Source organism: Melanostigma gelatinosum (genome assembly GCF_949748355.1).
Source record: "Melanostigma gelatinosum genome assembly, chromosome: 15".
Taxonomy (NCBI): domain Eukaryota; kingdom Metazoa; phylum Chordata; class Actinopteri; order Perciformes; family Zoarcidae; genus Melanostigma; species Melanostigma gelatinosum.
The window spans coordinates 9,059,538-9,080,702 of record NC_136648.1 but is presented as its reverse complement, the minus strand read 5'-3'; the positions used below and the strand labels follow the sequence as shown (position 1 = coordinate 9,080,702).

Genomic DNA, 21,165 nt, shown 5'->3' with positions numbered 1-21,165 from the left:
CTCTATCAAGTCCTTCTTTATAGGCCTCATGATAAATGGGACTGCCATGACGGGTGAGGATGAGGGGCGGAAGGGCCCACGAGGTGCTGGATCGAATTGAAACCACAGAATGAGCCCCGGCGCTGGGCCGGGCTCTGCTGCCACCTTGTCTGATGAACCCCTTGAAGCTGTAGGGGTGGAGATGAATGGGTGAACGCTCGCCTTCTCGCAGCACTGAATAGGAAGGGAGCGATAAAAAAACATGAGGGGGAAAGTAAGATAGACCTTACCAGCACAGGAGGAAGATGCATGACAAGAGCCAAGACTGTCCAGTCACACCAAGTCGGTGCTCGTCTTTGTTCATGATTGATCTTACTGTTTGCTGCACTAAAAAAAGCCAACAACCTCAACTGTGTAACAACCAATAGGTCATTTTTCCTTCCCGTCCTTCCTTATAGCCTGATTGGTTTTACTGCTAAAAATATATTTTTTGTTCAATCTGCTAAAAGTCGTGTTACATTAGCTACGACCAGTTTCTTTCTGCACATTAGCCTCCGATATACAGACGACAATCAACTACATTTTCTTTGATACCAGAGAAAATGTTTTGATTGGATGATTGGATGATTGGTCATTAATCAGGAACAGAAACACTATTGCTTCCACTGATGATCCATATATACACATGTATATTTGCACGGAATTGGTAATTTCATGAATTAACAATGGTTACTTACTCCCATCATGTTTTGCGTCACACTGGCAAAGTGCAGTAGTTTAAAGCTAAACGGGGTTCTACAGTTAATTCATCATGACGCCAGCATTTAGTGGGGTGGAGATGAAGTAAGTACTGAGCTGCAGAGTACAACAGTGAAGCACTAGCCATTGGTAAAGACCTTTCTACACGAAGCAAAAAAACTAATTCTGGTTTGCTTCAAATACCAAGTCATGAAAAGCTTTGCACTTGTCGATTGCAGTATCAAAACATTTGATTAAACAAAAAAAACTGAAATGGAATATATAAGTCAATAAGTAACAGGGTACAAGTTGTCAGTGGGAAGTCTTTTCTATCACTGACCATTTAGAAGGATTAAAAGAACAAAGCGACCAAGTCTGGCTCGGGGGCCAAAGGTGAGTCCACCAACCGGATGAAAACAAATGGACAGCCAGTTGATGGGAAGAGCAGAGGCAGCGAAGGTGGAACTGGTTAAATCAATCTTTTATTTCGTTTCCGCCAATATGCTGTGCGGTGATTGGGGTCAGAGTGACAGGCAGACATGACCCCCCCTCTTCCCCCATCTGTCTTAACACACACACACACACATGCCCACACACTCATCTCTACCGTCAGACCAGGCTTTGTCTTTTGTGTTCAGGTTCCCGGGGAAAACGCCTGTGGTTAGGAGCTTACGCACAGGAAGGACACAAGCCCTTATTGACCGACGGGCATGGAATCTCTACGGGCGCAGTCGGAGGTTACCAAGGTGATCCTTCAACTTCAACACTCTCCCAAGATGGCCCGTGTGGCATTGTCATTTGTCGCCCAAAAACCTGCATGTGTCGCACCCAACTCAGGGTGTTACCCGGAGTGTAAATCAAAGTGAAGCGCTTGACTTTGTGAAATGCTCGCTGCGTTCTCTGAGCCACCTACTTAGGAGATATATGGGATCTAAGATCTAGCTATCTAGGTGGGGGAATACAGGATATAAATCGCAGCCTCCCTGACATTCCTGTCCTTTAGTTGAGGAGGAGACACACAAATGTTCTTGAGTTAGAGTTATACAACCAGACTGAATGAGTGCTTCCTGGATGCCTAGCAAGGGGAATGGGACATCTATAATTCAGCAAAAGGATGGAGAAAATCTGTGACAAAAATGACAGCAGATAGGCTATGAATAATTGAACACGAGGAATAGAAACATTTAAAGACCTTGAGAGGCGTTTCAGTTCAAATTTTAAAAACAGCCGAAAAAAAAGGATCTTGCCAAGCCTGACTAAACTTCTGCTATTTCTCGTTCTATGGAGGCTTAAGAGTTGAGGTTACAAACAAACCTCAATGATAATTGTTTGTGAGGAGCTGAAGAGGCAGCTCCGGAGTAAGAAGAGACTACGCTTACATGGATGTCACCAGAGTATTGTTTGTGTACATCTGTTATCAAGAGTCTCAGTTCTTTTCGTGTTCGGGGAATAGATAGACGGAGATGAGGGACATGATAATAATGAAACGGCAATAAACTGAGAGTCTCTCTCGCTCTCTGTCTCACTCTTTTCCAGCAGCAGTTGTTTGAAGACTTGTCCTTGAGAAGAATACAATTTGCCTTTTGCAGAGCCAATATCACAGAACACAATTTGTCATTCTACTTCCGACTGCCTGTGATAAAAAAAGACCCTCCTAGGCCCTCACATAACCTTCCTGCACATCAAAAACTCAATCTACCCTGTTTTTCTCTGACTGACAAAAGACCACACATTCAATGGGCCTCAAACCGAGGCTTTTCATTCGCCTTGCGACAATATATAAACCCTATAGGTCACATGACAGCCAGCTATTGTGGGTGACAAACCAGACCAATGTTATCTGAGATGGGTAGGTGAAGTGGCTTTCTATTCATGCCTGAAGGCAACAATGGTGTTAATTAGACTCATCAAACAGAGCAAACATTTTCCTTTTAGACCCGCAAAGACAGATGTGCTCAATCTCAGCCGTAAAAAAAAAAGAAAGAAAAAGGAACCATCATAAAGGGTTAGACCTCACTGAGGCCAATTGTTCTGTAGAAGGACAGTGCTATAGAGGGGAAGAAATAGCAGATATAGGTGGCAGATCATTCTACCGTTGTTGATGAAACGGTAGGCTTTGGTTAGAAAAAACCGGGGAGGCAAAATATACTGAAATTGTAAATAATGTCAGCCGATGGAGCTAATGTGGCTAGCAGGCTAACAATAGAGTCCGACAGCTTTCTTGCAAACAGTACATATTGTCAACTCACATCTTTGTCCTTGGACTTATAGTGACAGCTATGCATCCTTCCTCTGCTTCTATTATTCTTGCAGTTTCAGGATATATATACACACACACAATGATAAGAACAATCAATTCTTCCTGAAGGAAAGGTCTGTCACACCCTTGCTTTCACATTGTCCAGTTCAAAGCAGGTGAAATGTGACCAGTGAATTTGCCAGAGCCCATTAGAGCTCGGTTTCTTGACAGCTTAAAAGAGAAGCCTTTTATACTGTAGATTGCAATTTTCAAGAACCTTTTTGACAACAATGGCTGGAAAAAAGGAATGACTTTAACCTACCATTATTCATTCCTTTGAAAGGTTTAAAAGAGAAGATGGGGGAAGAAATGGTAGATTTTTCAGTAAATGGCAGCAACAGTGTTAACTGTGCAGCTTAAAATATTCTATCATGCCCACCATGCTTATACAACCGAGTGTGTGATTCACAAACTTCTATTTTGATGGTATTCTTCAGACAGGATTTCTATGGATAATACCGGTTGGTCGGCACAGGGCCGCTTTCATAATTCAGGTAATGTGTTTCATTCTATGTAGAATAACTTCCTCACGGCACCAAGATTGCACAGCTCACACCTTGAACCAATAAAGGTATGCGTTATACTAAGTGACACAATGTTCCGAAAAATAGTTTGAAGGATCATTCTAGCTATGGTGAATATTGCACTTCCAAAGCTCTTCTCTCCAACATTCGCCTACAAAATAAAAATGCCAACAATTGATCGATCTGGTTTGTATGTCTATGAAGAACATCATTTCCTTATCAAGTGCCTTATTTTACAGGTGCTATATATGGAATTCAGAGCATATCTAGTGTCTTTACATGGCTTTCAAAACGGACACATCCTACCTGAGGGGGAACCGGAGGGGGCCGCTATACTTCCGGAAGGACGGCATGGGTCGGGATCGCGTTATCAGCTGTATGACCGCAGTGCAGAGCGGTGGCCATTATCTAGCCAGAGAGAGACTCGCATGCACTAAAATGCCTGCTCAGAAGGCCTGCCCATAAAAAAAGCACAGGGAGGAAGAGCTACTTCATTCTCCGCTCAGGTAGCCATGACTAATCTATATATTTACTTTGCAAATAGTTGTTTGTTGCTATATTAATGCCCTAAGTCCCGTGTATAAAACATTGAATTAATTCCATAAAAACTAGTTACGATTCGTAACCAAATGCTCTTTCTGATAAAAATGGTGTCAAGTGGCGTGCCAGCAAAGACAATGGAGAGTTCTTGGAGAGCTAGTCATGTTAGCGTTGTAGAGAATTCTTTCTACTTCAACTGGAAGCTCTCTGCTTGAACATTTTTAATGAAGCCTCTAATGCAGATACAAACACACAGCTCCTTTGATCCACCGTAAATATGAAATGAAATCGACTCTTACTGCATACGCAATGAGAGCTTTCTGAATGCACAGGTGTATTTAACGAGATATTCTTGACTAAAAATGACCTTTCATGAAGTTTAATAATTGCTTTTGGTAAAGCCAAAATAAACTTTGTTAAGACACACATCATCTTGGAAAACCTCAATAGACTTAGATTACAGTCGAACATTTTATATTGGTCTTTCACAAATGAACCAGGAGGCCAAATGCAAATAACCAACCTTGGTGTGGGTGAACATAATTGCGCAGCTCCTCCCTACTCTCCATTGTTATAAGCGAGTGCTAAAGCAAGAGCTGATCCCTGATTAACGCTCATCCCCCCGTGTTTAATAGCCCTCAGTGCAACAGGATGGCAAAGTAAAAACAAACAGATGAGACTGTACTCCCACGTGGTACCGGAGCGCAGATGGAGAGAACTTATAGACGGAGATGTGGACTTGGCAGAGGCTGGAGTCTGAGCAGGTGTTTGGGATCCAGCATGGACATCATGTACTGCCATTTTTTAAAGTGCGAGAGAGCCAGGGGGACAGCAAAGGCCAGTGGGTGGAGATGAGGCACACAGGACAGACTGTTCTCCTTCCATGGAAAATGGTGTGAAATTATCTTCGCTGCATTAGAAAGATACTCCGGCTCAATCAACCTCAAATGGCTACAAATAACTGAGTTGATGTATTTAGACATTGTCAAAAGCAGCAAAAGGAACTGTCTTCTGCATATGTGGGTTGAACACACAAACTTGGGGAAAGAAAATGTCCCAAATGCGAGCTTCCAAAAGTGGCGTGAATCCATGTTCAAAACGTGTTCGGGACCTGTTGCGACGTGAACACTTTTCCACACAGATCCAGAAGTACAACTCAGACTGCAGAGGAGTAGTTGTTTAAGGCTTGCTTATCTGCCGTCCTAGTGAGGCCTGGAAATGGTTTCTCAGTGTGAGATGGTTTCTCAATAGTGTTGCTGAAATGGAGGGCACCCCTGCTGTGATCCTAGGGCACCACCTGATAAAACAGTGTCTTCCTTCAAGTAGCACTTACCAAGCGTGGCGACCTCTGAAGTGGTAAACAACTTCACACAGGTAAAAAATTTCACATGGAGGAGCGCAGTTACCAGATGCTTTTTCTCTTTTAGCTTTAAACAATGTTCGCCGAGTCATTTTGGCTGCTCGGGAACGAGGCAAATAACAAATGTTAACAAGCTGTGAAATTCAACATCAACGGACGAAAGGCACAAGGATAAGCAAAAAGCAAAATGTTGTTTGACTCACTCCGCAAAACCACAAATAACCCCCTCGAGCAATCAGAGCCTTGGATAGGACATTCTTTTGATGTTCGCTAGGAAAGCAATGGAAGTGCTTCATCGGAAACCTTTCAAAAGCAGCCCCCCCCTTTCTTCCTCCTGCTTCTGAATCGAAATGGTGGCGTCATGCATTATACACTCCCTATTGTACAGAAGATTGAATTAAAACATCCTTTGTCATCAGAAACATTGCTCAGTTTGCGACGTGACCAAGGCATGGCTGTGAATAATTATGTGAGGGAGCGTGCTCTAAAGTGGCCGCAGATTTTCATTAGCGCCTCCAGACAGCAGTGCAGGGAGAGGGGAGCAAGTCTCTGGGCCCGCCTGTATCAACAGTGATGTATCACACGGCCCTGTGAGTCTTAACCGTTCAATTAGGAGCTCTGCTGAGGCCCGGCCTGTCAGTGGGAAAGACCAGCAGAGTGCCGGACAAGATCAAGAGCTGCTTCCTCAAACACACTTCAGGAAGCGGGGCCATCAATCTCGCCGACTGTGACCGGCAGGGTGGCCAAGGGGGCAGGACCCCCCCCTGCAGAAGCCGGGCCTGGCTCAGAAGGCTGCACAGGTAGGGCCATTCATCCCTATCAGGCAGACTAAAAATGAATAAGCCCGTGACCTTCACAGCGGGGGGAGGGGGTTACACCCTGGGCAGGGAGGGGAGAAAAATCTGATTTTCATCAGCATTTCTCTGGACACCAAACAGCATTAGCCTGAGAAAATGCTGAGGCTAGGTTGGTTGTGTTACCCTGAGTTGGCATCCTGGTACAGCATGGGAATTTAGCTGGTTAATGTTGTGAGAAGGGCAATTTGCACAATACCATCAGGCTTTCCCAAAGCATTTATGTACATGTTTGAGTTTGAATGCCCACAGTATAGCAGCAACATAATGACCCAAATGGCTGGCGCCACTCTACCTCACACATGATATCAATCTGTGTTGCTGATGAATTAAGAAGCGTGCAAGGACTTGAGAGTGAGAATCACACTGAATAAACAAGCAGTTATGAAGTTAACCATGTGGCAGGGCAGTTTTCAGCTCTGTGTCTGGAGCCAGCCATAAATCATGTCATTTATTGTGACACACAGCTGTTCACGATAGCAAGGGAAGTTAAAAGAGTTGATCTAAGCTTGTTATTATTCACTGGTTCATTGGCGTTATCAGTATTTCTGTTGCATGTAATGCTTAGTAAGTGTGCGCATTTATAATTGTTTCAGGAGCTCAGGTAGAATACGTTACTTAGAAAAAAAGACAATTTTTGTCCATATGCTAAACATCTTAATGAAGATCTATCGGTGGAAAATGAAAACAAAGAGGGCTTTGTCTACTATAGAAAAATAATTACCAAAGTAAAATGGCAATGATATATGTTGGGCAATTGTGAGCTGCAGTTATTTGCTTCAAAATGCACTGAGGCTTTAGAGGAAACACAATGGAGCTTTACCAACAACGGCGCCATGATGATTATTTATCGTATGCTGGGGCTGATTTGTAAAAATAGGAATCTTTTTTAAATGTTTTGTTTGGATGGAGATGGTTCAAACTCAAATGCAACAAACCTAATGCAATAACAACACATTATTAATTAAAAACTGCAGGATGAATGAACGGCTTTGACCACTCTTTTTTGCAGAATTGCTACAAATCCCAGTATCTGTCTATTGTCTTCACTTTTTGTTTTCTGTCACAGAAAGTCTTTGTGCGGAACTGTGCATAGAGCCGACAGTGGCAGTGAACCTTGTGTTGTTCGGTTTCACAAATCATTTTGTTATAGATATCAAAAGCTACAAATACTGCTCTTCCCTGTCATTAACGAGTCATTCATGTTTAAGCTATAGAGCTGAGAGAGGGCTACGAGCCCCGTGTTTTGTTGCAAGGTCTGCTAGAGGAGTGATCTGACCGGATTGTCTACAATAAAAACGTCAGAGAAATTTATACCAAGTGAGAAAGAAAATATAGACTTATATGCACCAATAACACAAAACCAGCTCCTATTTTTGTTACAAGAGGCAGTTCCTACAAATCAGTCGTGAATTGGCAGTGATGCTACATTTGTTACCTAAATACTAAATACTTTAGGTTTTTAAAGTTCGTCTCGCTCAAACATACAGCTGAGACTGTAGGATGTCAACGGCAAGCACACTATTATTCCGACAATGTTAAGAATTTGATAAAAGGCAATGAAAACAGCATATTCTGTTTGAATATCTTAAATTAGGGCTTATGTTGCAAAATCCAATCAAGACATGAGGGATATACTGATATTCCTGCTGTTTTAGGAGCCCACATATCTATCTTTAGAAGAAAGGTATCTACTTTTAAACATTATTAAAGACTTGATACCAACAGGTTTTTGCTCACTGGGTGTTTGACATTAATCAGAGTATGCACGGCTGCATGTGAAGAGGAATGTTAATGCAATATTACCTCCACGCTGTGTGCCATGGTACAGCACATGTTGACATAGCAACCTTAGCCACATGGCTTTACCTTGAAATCTTTGAATTGTTGAGGTGTCCTTCATTTAATCTGTTTCTAATAAAAACTCTCTGCACAATCCCTCCATGTACCTCTGTAAAAGAATAAATAAAGTCGGACTAAACCTTGGAACTTCAATACGTCAGTAATTGTAGGTTCAACTTAAAAAGACACAAATGCCCCTTGCAGCACATTTCTCATTTGAAAATAAACGGATGTTTCTATCTCGTTCTAGTTCACTAAAGGAAAATCTGTCTGTTTGATACTGAAGATGATTTAGAAACTGTACTGTATTTATGTTACACAACATACACATCTCCATCTACAACATGATGTATGAATTGACCCTTTGCTAAGCCCCGCCCCCCTCTGCTACTCCGTCAAGCTGTCAGAGCTACCATGGAGCATCAGAGGCGTGCTAATGCAAGTTAATGATGTGCTAACGTATCCTGCTAATGTTAGCTCCACAGGTTTTTACGTAGAAACGTAGATCTCCTTCCAATCTCTCCGGGTAACAAGTATCACTATTACACAACATTTAAACGTTGACTAGCTCCAGATCCACAAAACCAGCCCGGAAATGAAGGAAATTTGAAAGGATTGCATGAGAGTCAATGGAGCAGAAACAGATAGTTGTCGGACCCTGGTCAGAGCTGGACGATGCTACGTTATAAATGGCACGTCTGCGTTGGGCATTGGGCACAACTGTGCTTTCAGCCTTTTGTGACATTGTGATACAACATAATGTTTATATTTCGCTCAAATCCCAGCGGTGCTCTGTAAGTAATGGTATGTTTGGCCTCACCTGCACATCTGGTCCTGGCCCTCAGTGGGGGTCCGGGGGCTCCGGTGCCTCCCTCCAGAGGTCTGGTCAGCAGAACGCTGATCTCGTACTCTGTGTCTGGATCCAGGTGGCCGATCTTGTGCGTGGTCTTGTCTACAGGCTGCAGGTCGTACATCGTGCCGGACACAGTGCGGTATTCCACTTCCCTGTCGATGATCGGGCCGTCCCCATTGATGGAGTTGGCGTTCAGCTGAATCCAAAGGTAAGTGGCACCAACAGCAGTCAGCTGGGGTGGTGCGATAGGCACTGGAGGCTCTGTGGAAACAAAACAATGTTTTGATTCATGTTCATAGAAAATACATAATGGTGAAATGCTGGAAAGCCTTGAAAATACAAAAAACGAATTGGGTTTTTAAATTGTGTAAAAAGCACCGGCATTCCCACAAGAAAACGGTGGAGAAATGCTTGTAACAAGCAAACAACATGCTCAAAATCAATCTTTTCTTTCAAACAATCAACAGCATCAAAGTCCTTGTGAAGCACATGAAGAACTTTTTGATGTTTCCCAATTATCAAGGTACTCAAGAAGAACCACGTGGCAATCAATAGTTCTAGCTCGGTGGGGAATCTCATCATCAGTCGAACATTGACTGAAGCATCCAAACCTCAGCAAATGTTGATCCTATTGAACAATGTATTGATTTAAATCAGAGCACTCTTATGGAAAACCCTCTGTTAATTGACAACAATTGTAGTTGTCATCTCTCTGATTAAAAGGAATTCAACTAATTATATTAAAAACTAAAAAACACAATTCAGTCTCCTACAAATTACATTAGTTGTCATGTGCAGATATTGTGATAACCATCTTAATGTTTTAGAAGGCCTTACAAATATATATTGAGGAGCAAGCCATTCTGGGCACACATTTCTTAAACTGATCTGAAGTGCAGTTAAAATTGCATCAGTTTTAGACCTGTAGTACTGCTATGCATCTGTTTTTTTGATTAGTGGGTTCCTGTTTTGTTTATCTCGTGCACGAGGACTCGCATGCGAGTGACGCGGTACAAATTCCTGACACTGTCTCACTGAACCTCCTAAGATTTGCTGCAACGCAGCAGCAAAGATAGGGAAGAAGAAGACTGCAATTTGGTAAATATGGAGGTAAAAAATGCTGAGCAAAAGATAGACTTTGCAAATGTTTTATAAGGAAGGAGATGCATTCGTCACGTTTGCCAGACCTCCATAACCTAAACAAGCCCTTCGGAAGAAGGTCAATTTGACATAGTGGCGAAACCGTGGAAGTACAACTTCCAGGTCCGTCACGTGATGCCATGGGGGCCAAAAAAATAATAACTTTCCGACAGACGCTTCTTTCAGAAAAATAAACCGTAACTAACTTAAAATTGGGATCTTCTCATCAACATTTTATTCTACATGTCTCAATTAAAATCTTGCCGCAAATTACCCGTTTTATGTATTATTGACTCAGCTGAGACCAACAGTCACATGACTACAATTCTGTAAAATTTGGACAGAACTGCAGGCTGCTGAACTCGGTGCATTGAGGAGAGGACAGGAGAACTGCTTGGGGTTCAGAGGGTGCAGCATTGACATGAAAGCAGCATTTTCATGTTGTAGCTTGTAACATAATTATCTTAGGTATTTTAAACAACAGCAAATCATATGTTATAAGATAATCACATTAAAAAAACCTTGATTTGTAAAGTAACGAGTAAGCTGTCAAATCAATGCGCACTAAAAAGAACAATGTTTCCCTCTAAATCGCAGTTGAGTGGAATTAAGGACAGTACTTGTTGTAAATGTGCTGACATTTTGGTATTGATGTTCAAAAGTGCCAGGCAACAGCAGACAAAGAGTGCAATTCTGAGATTTAGACACTAAATCCCAAACAGACTCATGATTGCACTGCATTTCAAACAGTTCCAAAGTGTTTTGTCATCTGTGTGTTGCTGCCTTTGTGTCAACCAGACTTACTCTACAAATGTCCTTTCAAAGATAGAGACCTTCACAAAATCATTAAAAAAGTACACAATTCCAATAAATCATGTTATTTTTAAATAACAGGAAACTAGTCTTTGATCAATAATAAAAAGAAACATCTCCACAGACTGGACAGTACAAATATTTATTCAGAATGAAGATTGGAAACGGAGACATTTCTGGTCCATTTGGACCTTCAATGTGTCAGAAATGTAATTTAAAGTTCTTCAATACAAGTTTATATCTTTCAGACAAATGTGGTGTTCAATGACAACTTAAAGATGACCTTTTCTCTGTTACGTCACCAATATTTGTCTAATCCCGCTTAACCTGGTGTCATTTTCTTGTTATGATGATTGTTATTATGATATGATGTTTTTTTTTTTTAAATGTGGGATATTTGCAGAATTGCATTATTATATAACCGGGTAAGGGCTAATTAAAAACTTCTAACATCTAGAAGAATAGTTTTATACCTTTATCTTTTTACATCACATTTTACAAAATGCTTGTTCCACGCTCTATTTAAAAAAGGGACCGCCTGAACCATCTCACAATGTGTCCTGGTGCAACCACAAACCAGCGAGTCAACAAAGAGCTGTGATTCACAGCCAAGGCATTGCTTAGGAATCTACCCTTGTCACGTACTACAATAGTCCCAGAGGCCACGGTGAGTAGCTCTAATGAGCGCACACACATGTACCAGAATAACGGCATTAGTCGTCTGGCTGCTTCTCATCCAGTTGTCATGGGGAGGGACGGGTCTCCAAGCACATTAGGGCCGAGGTGTCCTTCAGAGAATTGGAGGCTCTCCCTCAGCAGATGGTTACCCTACGGTGAGCTAAGTCGCAGGTCCCTAAACTCCCACTAATCCAAGCTCCGAACAATGTTGCTGTCAAACATCACCTAAAGTGAACCGGCTTATCCGGCAGGTCTTCTTACACGCAGAGCGCCAGTCTGGGTGTTGGTGCCAGACAAACACAATGAGGTGATCCGAAATCTGGCTTCAGCCATTGCCTTGTTTTGATGGTCTTTTATGGTCCGTTATGTCTTAAAAGGGGTTTAACTTAGTTAAGTGGCAATTCGCTCGGATTGATTTAATTAATGAATGTTGGTTTCAGAGGACAGAGACCTCATGTTTTTATGTAGATTGCGTGTATGATTATAAGACCAGATGTAGTGTATTCTATTGTTTAATAATCATATTTACTCATTAAAGAACTAAATTAAAAGTAAGAACTGGATAACTTACTTGAAGTACAACTGAGAAATATCACAGTCCTTTTTAATAAAAGCAGTCCTACATCAAAAGGAGGCGAGTGTCATGGAGGTTGTTACCAGATTATATTGACACATTTGCCAACACACTCACTCTGTGACACCCTGTGATCCAAAACATGACAACGTTTCAGGCTGCTGACTCAAGACATCACTGATTCACAGGGTGAGAAACTCAGCGACTCAACACAAAATTCGACCAACTAACATCCACCAAAGTTATAACACTGTATGATTATCTGGTTTTGTCTGTATTGTCTTATTACACAGGCAGCTGACGGTGATGAAATAATTCCTAGGTGCGGTAATCCTCTGTTCAACAGCCACCACAGACGCACTGAAAACAGCAGATTACCGGTGTGAAATACACTCAAGTGCTGGAACACTTCAGGATATTAACAAAACTCAATTCCCACTGTTTAAGCGGCAGTGGGGCTCTAGAAAGGGCTCCGAACCGAGCGCCGTGCTGGCTGGAGATGGGTGACGGCGTGCAGATGACAGTGGCGGCCATACGCAAGGGTCAGCGAGCAGCTGTTGTCATGATGTTGGACCAGACAGGCAAGCGGCCTGGCGACAGCTGCGTCCTCCTCTACCGCAGCACCTGCCTGCCTGCCAGAACACAAATGCGCGCTCATGCACATGTAATGAAAAACTGACGCATTGGCAATGCACATGGACCCAAAGCCGATAGACATGCTAACCGTCATACTAGGGCTGAAGCAGTTTATTTCTTTAAACTAAATGTATTACTCTTTTACTGTGTAAAAATTGAGAAAACTGTGAAAAATACTCATCATATTTCCTAGAAATCAGTGGTGGTGGCTTGACGATGTTTTTTTTTTTTAAACAAACAGTCTAAAACCCAAATATTTTTTACATTTACAATAATATGACAAAGGAAAACAGAAATCCTGGAAAAGCTGGAACAAGTTATTTTTGACCTTTTTGCTTCATAAATGACTTAAATGATTAAAACTAAAGTTGGTAGTTTTAATAAGAAATATTTACTCAAACTGTCACGATATGCTGACACTAGTACATGAGACAGATCATCTTGGTTACACTGCCTTATTTTCGTGCGACTGAAGGCAATTGCAAGATTCCGCCGAGCCTGAAGGAAAACAACCAATCAGGGCCGCTGAGTCTCTCACGCAGCTGCCAATCACTGCTTGTGAAGCTCATGAACTCCGATCAAATGTCAAACTAGACAGTGCTGATGAAATATTAATCAAGGAACCTGTAACTGCATGGCCTATTTGTCACCTTAAATGTTTTCAGAAACATATTTTAGTTGTATTGTTTAGCTGTCAAATGAGAAAGTTTGTCAAGCCAAAACCAAGCAGAAAATCTAAACTTTACAGCTAAAAAGTTCACAATAATAATTTTCTGAAAACATTTGAGGCGAGAAATAGGCAATGGCGATGGAAAATCTTGCAACTAGAATTGGGAGCACTAAAAGAAGTCAGAAGAGGCACATTTGTCACAGATTATCTGTCTCAAGTACGACTGTCAGGATACAGTGACAGTTTGAGCAAATAAGACAAAAAGTTAACTGTAGCTTTATCCAGTTCTCAAAAATGTCATTTCATTTCCTCCCCATTGACAAATACCAGACATTCACTAATGATACATGCTTGTACAATTCCAGGCACACACACACACACACACACACATCTTGCCACCTATTTGCCATTCACCACACAGAGAGCAATAATAAGAGCTGCTACTCTGCTCTGTTGTTAGACTCTTTATAAATCCTTCTTTCATTTGCGCGTTACATCCACTGAGCCTCTCTTGCTAAGATGCAAGAGGTCCTCATTACGTTGTGCGCTCTCCTAATTGCGCTGCTGAGGGTAAGGAATTGATCCGGTCCTGATAGGAGAGACGAGGTAGGCCACGGGAAAATGACGAGCTTGCCAAGTTGGCCTTCGATTTTTGGTGGCTTTTCTCATTAGTGCTGACACGGCCGCACCTCGGCAGCATTGAGTCGGTAGCGTGGCCCAGAATACTATGTTGGAGCATAGCGGGCTCCAGGTGATTCTAACCAGGCCGAGAAAGGAGCCAGCACTTGGACAGGGAGAAATTATCCCCCCTTTCAGAACCCCTGGGGGGGGGGGGGAGCATACATGCAGTACGCTTTCCACATAGGCACATAAATCTGACTGAATGCTGGCATGAAAGGCACAAGTGATTATCTGGGATAATCAAGCATTCACTCTCCTCATGTTGAAGAAAAAAAAAGAAAAAGGCGGTGTATGGTAATGAGTGGAGGAGGGCGAGCGAGCTGGTGTGCGACTGTAGCAGGCTCATAATCCACAGAATCGCTCCGTGGTCACTCCTCCAAAAAAAAAAAACGAGTCACAGAAGCGGTGAATACACATTTGAGGAGGATTTACGACTCAGACACATCGCTAGGAGGGTTAAGCACTTGTTTTACGACTGGTACGATAAGAGGAGATATCAGCCTTTTTTTTATGTGTGACACTTAGAACCGTGAAAACGCCTCTTTTCTTCCTGCGACGAGTTGGCTTATGTCGGAGTCACCGAGGTGTGAAAATCTCTGCGGAATTTAAAGCAGGATGCATTGAAAGATTCGATAACCTGTCTAAATCTAGAAAATGATTTGAAATATTTATGACAATGGCACTTTACACTTAACTGGTTTGTCTTCAGTAGAAATATATCTAGTAACACACTGAAGGCAGCGATCAGCAAAAATATTGCCGTCTAGCGAGCATGTGTAAGTGCGAAGTTGTGCGAGTGATTGTGTTGCTGAATTTATGCACGAGTCTGGTTTTGAGTGCCTCCAGTGTGTCAGTAAATTTTCTTTGAGTACACCACTGAAACCCACTGATACACTCGGGCAGAGAGACTTTATCTCCCTCTTCACTCTGCCGTGTCTGGGCCCGGCCATTCTCGCATGATTGACAGACCTCGATCTGGACAGCCAGGATTAAACCTATCAATCACATAAAGCTTGGAGACAAAAAAAAAAAAGAGAAAGAAAGAAAGGGAAAAAAAAGAAATCGGGGCAGTAAATTCAATTGAGAGCACAGGGAGAAAATTGAGGTGAAGAAATATAGAAGGCCATTACCGGGCTATAGGGCTGCAGGAAAGTGAGGCCTTGCAGGATTTAGTTTCAGACGACTCCATAAATTCATATCAAATGACTGCAGGAGTGAAATATCAGTGCGGTTACTGTAAACCCTTTGTGATCTTTCAGGTGGAATTGTGCTCAGCCAAGGACAGCCTTTTCAGGGGAAGTATCAAAGTTCTCTGAATGACAAAAAGCGAGTATTTTTAGTATCGCCTTAGAGGACATTTTCATCAACAACAACAACAACAACAGGGTTTCCTGTTTATCTCCTGGTGACTTTGCTGTGTGCACAGAGGTCATGTGTGTGTTCGTGCAGACAGACGGCGTTTGTGTTTTTCTCTCTGCTTTGGGACCGATACTCACGTTTTATGGTCAGTTCCCCATAATTGGACACTCCAACCCCTTTGTCCGAGTGCACGATGCAGCGGTAGCGGCCCGAGTCGCCCTTGGTTGTGTTCTCTACATCGAAAGTGCCTATGAAGCGCCGGTTGTTCCAAGGTTTAGTGGCTTTCATCGGGGCCTCCCGTCCACCGATGCCCTGTTTGGAACCATGACAAACAAACAAGTTGAGCCGACAAAATGGAACGGTTTAATAAGCAAAGTGACCTGACCTTGTGTGTTTCAGAAACTCTGGTCGAGTGTGCTTGTTGCCCGTTTGGCTGTGCTTTTGTTTGTGTCCTATCATTCCCATCGGTGGCTGATGGTAGGAATACATTTATCACACACACACACACGCACACACACACACACACATGCACGCAGTGGGCCCTCTCCAGCTGTCACCCCTCACAGCAGGCAGATGGGGGACATTTGTTCATGAGAAATATTTCTTCATTACTGTCATCGGGGGACTTCACTTAATGTTTGTTTTCCAGCTCCTGTGCTAATGAGGACGTGTTTGTTAAAATGATGGAGTACCTGGCAGAGGACCTTTACCCAGCGTCATGCTCCCACTGATCACATGTGTGACAGTGTGCTTAGCAGCAGAGCCGACAGGGTTGTGTCCTGCCAGATGCACTACCTCCGCTGCTCAGAACAAGGTCACTTCAAGACTGCTGTGCAGCTCAGCTGTGCCGCATATAGTACACAGTATCCACAGAGCCAACATGGATATAGATTAAGACCATACTGCAACGATCTGAAACACCTGTAATCCCCTGCATCCCAGACACTGGGAGGACTCTGGGAAACTGGTGAGCAGGTGAGTTCTCAAACACAAGGCAGAAAAACGACTTGCATTTCCTGAAACCATCTTTAAAAATTGAATTTGACGTGTTTTAAAATTAGGAAGTTACTTTGTGTAAGCATGGAACATAACAAGGTGCTACGACACACATTTACATGATCTAACGCCCCCATAATATCTCTTCTGCACTTAGTCGTTTCATCATATCATTTCTCATTTAAAGCTGTGGTTGAACTCCAAAACGCTTTGAGGTTAACTGTCAATTAAAGTGGACATCTGCTCGCTAATCAGGAAAATGGCTGTGGTGGAACAGTTCACATTTGGCCCCATGTAATTTGGGGTTAAACATGTTTAAAATAACAAAGCACTCTTGCCTCCTCCCCTTTTTTTTAACCACACTCTCCCTTGTTCTGTAATGTTTTCTTTGTTGTGTATTTTACTTTTTTTTAGTTGCCAACGGTGGTATCAAGATCACACAAAATAGTTGACAGTCGTTAACCTGTGGCCTAGTTTTACTTGGATAAGCCAGACGTTGATCTTCTCTGTCATCATGACTCATTAAATGCCAAATGCTACATTTCTAATTCCCACATTTAAAAAGCCTGCAGCCTTAGATAACAGTATTGCTGATCAGAACAGAAGATTACATATTCAGACAGTAGGGTCTGTTCAGTAAGACACATTCATTTCCAGAGGGCCCACTTCTAACACCGATCCCGCACACTGATCTAGTCCTTGATCTAGAGTGCAAGTAAAAGGATAAAAAAATAGATCTCACCTGAAGCCAGAGGCGGAAATTGTCCCTTTTGCGTCCATTGACGGTGCAGTGAAAAGATGCAGTCTGTCCAGCGTTGACCTCCACTCCCTTTATAGTCAGGAAGTGAGGTGTGTTCACTTTGAAAAAAAAATAAATAAAAAATGCAAATATCTATGAGACAGCTGCAGAAGCGTTACATGCTAAGGTGCAGTGTACAACTTCACTCAAATGGATTTGTACTTGATGAGAAATAATCACCAGAGCTGGGTGCTGGAGTAGCAGCTCAACAGCTGCATTAAGATCTACCATCCTGTCTCCACACATTTCAGTTACCCACTTTGAAACGCTCATGCCAAGGTTTGCATGCAAAATTGAAGAACTGAGAGAAATAGGCTTGAATGGGTCGTGCTCTTTATTACACTAGCCGACACCCCTCAGCGCCGGAGGCCGGCATCGCTTTGTGAGGAACGTTCCACCGATATCCTTGAAATGAGACACCAGAGGCCGATCCTGCACCCAGTTTCTGCCGTTTCCCAACTGCATCTTTTCATTGATTAAGGGGATTTGTTTTCCAAAAGCATTATTCTCTTCTCCAACTGTGCTCATTACCAGGATGCACAAAGACTGGGATAGTCCACGGAAAGTAACTTATGTAGAACACTTTTGATTGGTACCGCTATTCTGCTGAGAAAAAAAAATAGGGCAATTCAGTGGAGCGACCTTGATTCGAAACATAACCAAATCTCTAAAGACTTGGCAAAAGCTAATTCTATCACTTTCATCATCAAGACTTTCACTTCTACTTAATATTTTACAACCTTGTCTTTGAACTACACTGCACCTCCTTCATAACTTTGTCCTGTCAATCCCTCCAGTGCCAAAAGAGACAAATCTATTTTTCTCATCGCTAATGTCTTAATGACGCAAGGAGAGGCAGACCACCCTGTGGCATAATCACACCTTTGTGCGAGATATTCCACATGGCCTTATAAATAGAAAATGAATTGGCTGTGCTCCACTGAAGAGTTGCTTTGATCACTTTGCTTATCACTCAAAGAAACCCAATTGCCACGGAGCAGGGTATTGATCCACTCACACTTTTGCGCATTTAAACATTGATCACGTCGCAAGGCCTCATTGATTCACTCAAATACATTGATATGCAACACCTATCGCTGTATAAATCCATCTTATTGACATAACATTTGTAGGAATTCAGCTGCATTCAAATGGTTACCAGGTCATTAGCGCCTAACAATCGGAGTGTGATGCTTCAGCTATGAGGGGTAAAGTATAAATCAATTGATGAAAACCCGCGAGGTATTGATTTCGACTGTAGAGCGTGAAAACCTCTTGCCTCATGGACGAACACGACTCTCAGCACTCAAAAGCATAGACATGACGAATCCTGAAGAGCCCTCATCCTTGTTTTCCCACGGCAGCAGCCTATCCCACAAGCTGGAGCAGAAAAATCTAAATATGCTAGTGATTACATGTTCATTAGCTCTGCAGCGCACTCTGAAGTGCTTATATTCAGCAAGGGAAGCAGAACTCCGAACATCTGAGAGATGAGATGCTGTACTGGATATCCTTGAGGGAGGAGGAAAATTGTGGAATCCAAACACAAGCAGCCGCAAACTGCATTGTGCTATTTGTTTTTTTGTGCCCACTTTTTTTGCGCTATTTCTCCCCATCTCTCAAAAGGATAGATTTAGCACAGCCAGGTCTTGCATACAACAACGATACAGGTATTTGGCAGGGTGTCATGGAAAGGACAGTGACAGTTTGATGATGTTCTTTTATGGTGAAGGGGAAAAAGGACTTACTGCACTGGTGGCCCTGGACCACGACGTCTTTGATGGCCAGCAAGCCACGCTGCCCTGAGGTTACGGCTTCAAACACAATCTGAGGAGGAGAGAGGAGACTCATAACACCAATGATAAATGGCCACATGTCTTCAAATGGCACTTGAGTGAGGCTGCCCATGTGCATAGAGAAGTCCAGCTCCAGCTAATGCGATCTGCTCTCGGCTGGGCTGCAGCTGGTCACACAGCTGCAGGCCACCGCCATTATTTCCACAATATGTCACAGTTGATAGGTTTTATGACATGCAAGTGTTAAATTAAGATGAGCCCTGCACAGTCTGTGACAAACATAGTGTACGGTGGATGAGACACCGCTGATATACCGCCATCTAATCATTTCATTTTAGTTGTCCTCAAAACAATGTGCATAGAACAATAATATTTAAAAAAAAGTTGCTATTCATATTCCCAATCTCTAAATTTGCATGTAAATTCCCTATAATGCTGTAATAGACTAATACCTAGTTTTAAGTTACATATTTTCTGAATCCTAATGCGCTATTAAAACTTAGAAAATGTCTTAGCTGGTAAAGAATCTGTAAACCTGTTGCTAGGAAACATCTGCAGTGCTGTCAAATCCTAAACAATCCAATGTGTAAAACAGGAAGTGATGCAGCGTCACAAGCGGTGACACACAGTAAGTTCCATATCCAACATTTAAAGGAGTCTAAATGCTAAACCTAATCCCCGAGTTTCAATCTCTTCCCTCAGAGTACCTCAGTTCAAGAGCAGAAAGAGTAAAAACCCCTTTGTTCCATGTGCAAAAACATGAATTTGCACATGTAATGATAGTTTTTGAGATTGTTTGTGTTGTGGTATTGTATTCTGTATACTGCATGTACAGGAAACATTTTTGGAGCTTTTGTTTTGTATGGATATTTGCTTTTTGTTTTGTTTTTTATCTTATGCACCTGACTGCTTCCCGTCTGGGATGATAAAGGGACTGAACTTATCGACAATCCTTGGCTAATCTAAGTGTGACTTTGTTTTATTCATGCAAACAGAGGAGAAATATGAGTGTTTCAGGGTTCGCCATATTTATGTAGAATGAGGGGGAAATAGGTAAGCTATCTAGCATTATTTGGCCAATTCATCTGAAGTTTTTAACATCGTGTCTTGTAAATAATTTAAGTTCACATAATTATTAAACAGCATTTTGATCAAGTGTCAGGTCAGCTATATGTTAGCAAGCCAACGTTTGTCAGTTGGTCCAATTAGCACTGAAACTATTTCACTTGGCAGTGACTGGGTGTAAATATCTAGTAACAACAATTGTAATCTCTACGTAAGAATGCTTTTGTACGGTGCAACCTATTTTAATTTTGTAATGCAGGAATCTTTAGGGAATGTTTAAAGTTACGAACAGCTGGATAATCCACAGACCTAAGTCTCAACTATTTATGTTTATTTATAACGGTTGACTGGGGCAGATATCTCAGCGGCGAATACCGCAAAACCTGAAGAAAAAAAACCCCCCATCTGCATGGATAGACGCCACTAGAGTTAAGTGTGAACACATGTGTTGCCTTCAACAGTTGCTCTGTGTCTCGTGTTTCTTGTTTCGACATGTTTGTTTGACACTACTGTAGTGGATAGGACGAACATGACCCTATTTTAAGAGCCAAGTTGGCCCGCAAAACAAATGGTCCTAGGCCCTGACAGAGGGCGTGTCCCAGCAGAATGTCAGAGTTATGTACTCGCTGGTCTGCACTGTGGTAAAAAGGGAAACAGAATGCTGGTCCCTTCCCAAACCCAGGGTGTGGTACTGAGACCCATTACACCACACACACTCAGACTACACATGCTTTGCATTCCATTACTCCCGAAATATAAGCCTATGTCTTGCAGTGAATGGTATATATGACAGGGACCTCATAATCAAAAACACAAATTTTTCCCTTTTACCTGTAGTGCTATTTATCAATCCAGATTATTTTGGAGGGGGTTGCTTAGTTTTGGAGATATCGTACAGACAATTGTGTTCTGCTAGCCGTAGCTAGGCTGCGCACACATCATCTCTGAGATTCCTTTTGTAGCCTGGGA

The 21,165-nt window shown here is 42.3% G+C and overlaps 1 protein-coding gene across 1 annotated transcript in view; it reads right to left on the bottom strand.

The window, feature by feature from the left end:
* The window catches only part of LOC306789100 (receptor-type tyrosine-protein phosphatase mu), a gene marked incomplete at its 5' end in the record, with an annotated part of 140,821 nt that overhangs the window by 73,747 nt on the left and 45,909 nt on the right, over positions 1–21,165 (bottom strand). The window contains 4 exons of the mRNA XM_079284888.1: positions 8,957–9,250; positions 15,678–15,852; positions 17,279–17,394; positions 19,084–19,162. Of these exons, the coding sequence (XP_079141014.1) occupies positions 8,957–9,250; positions 15,678–15,852; positions 17,279–17,394; positions 19,084–19,162 (664 nt within the window). The remainder of the gene's footprint in view (positions 1–8,956; positions 9,251–15,677; positions 15,853–17,278; positions 17,395–19,083; positions 19,163–21,165) is intronic.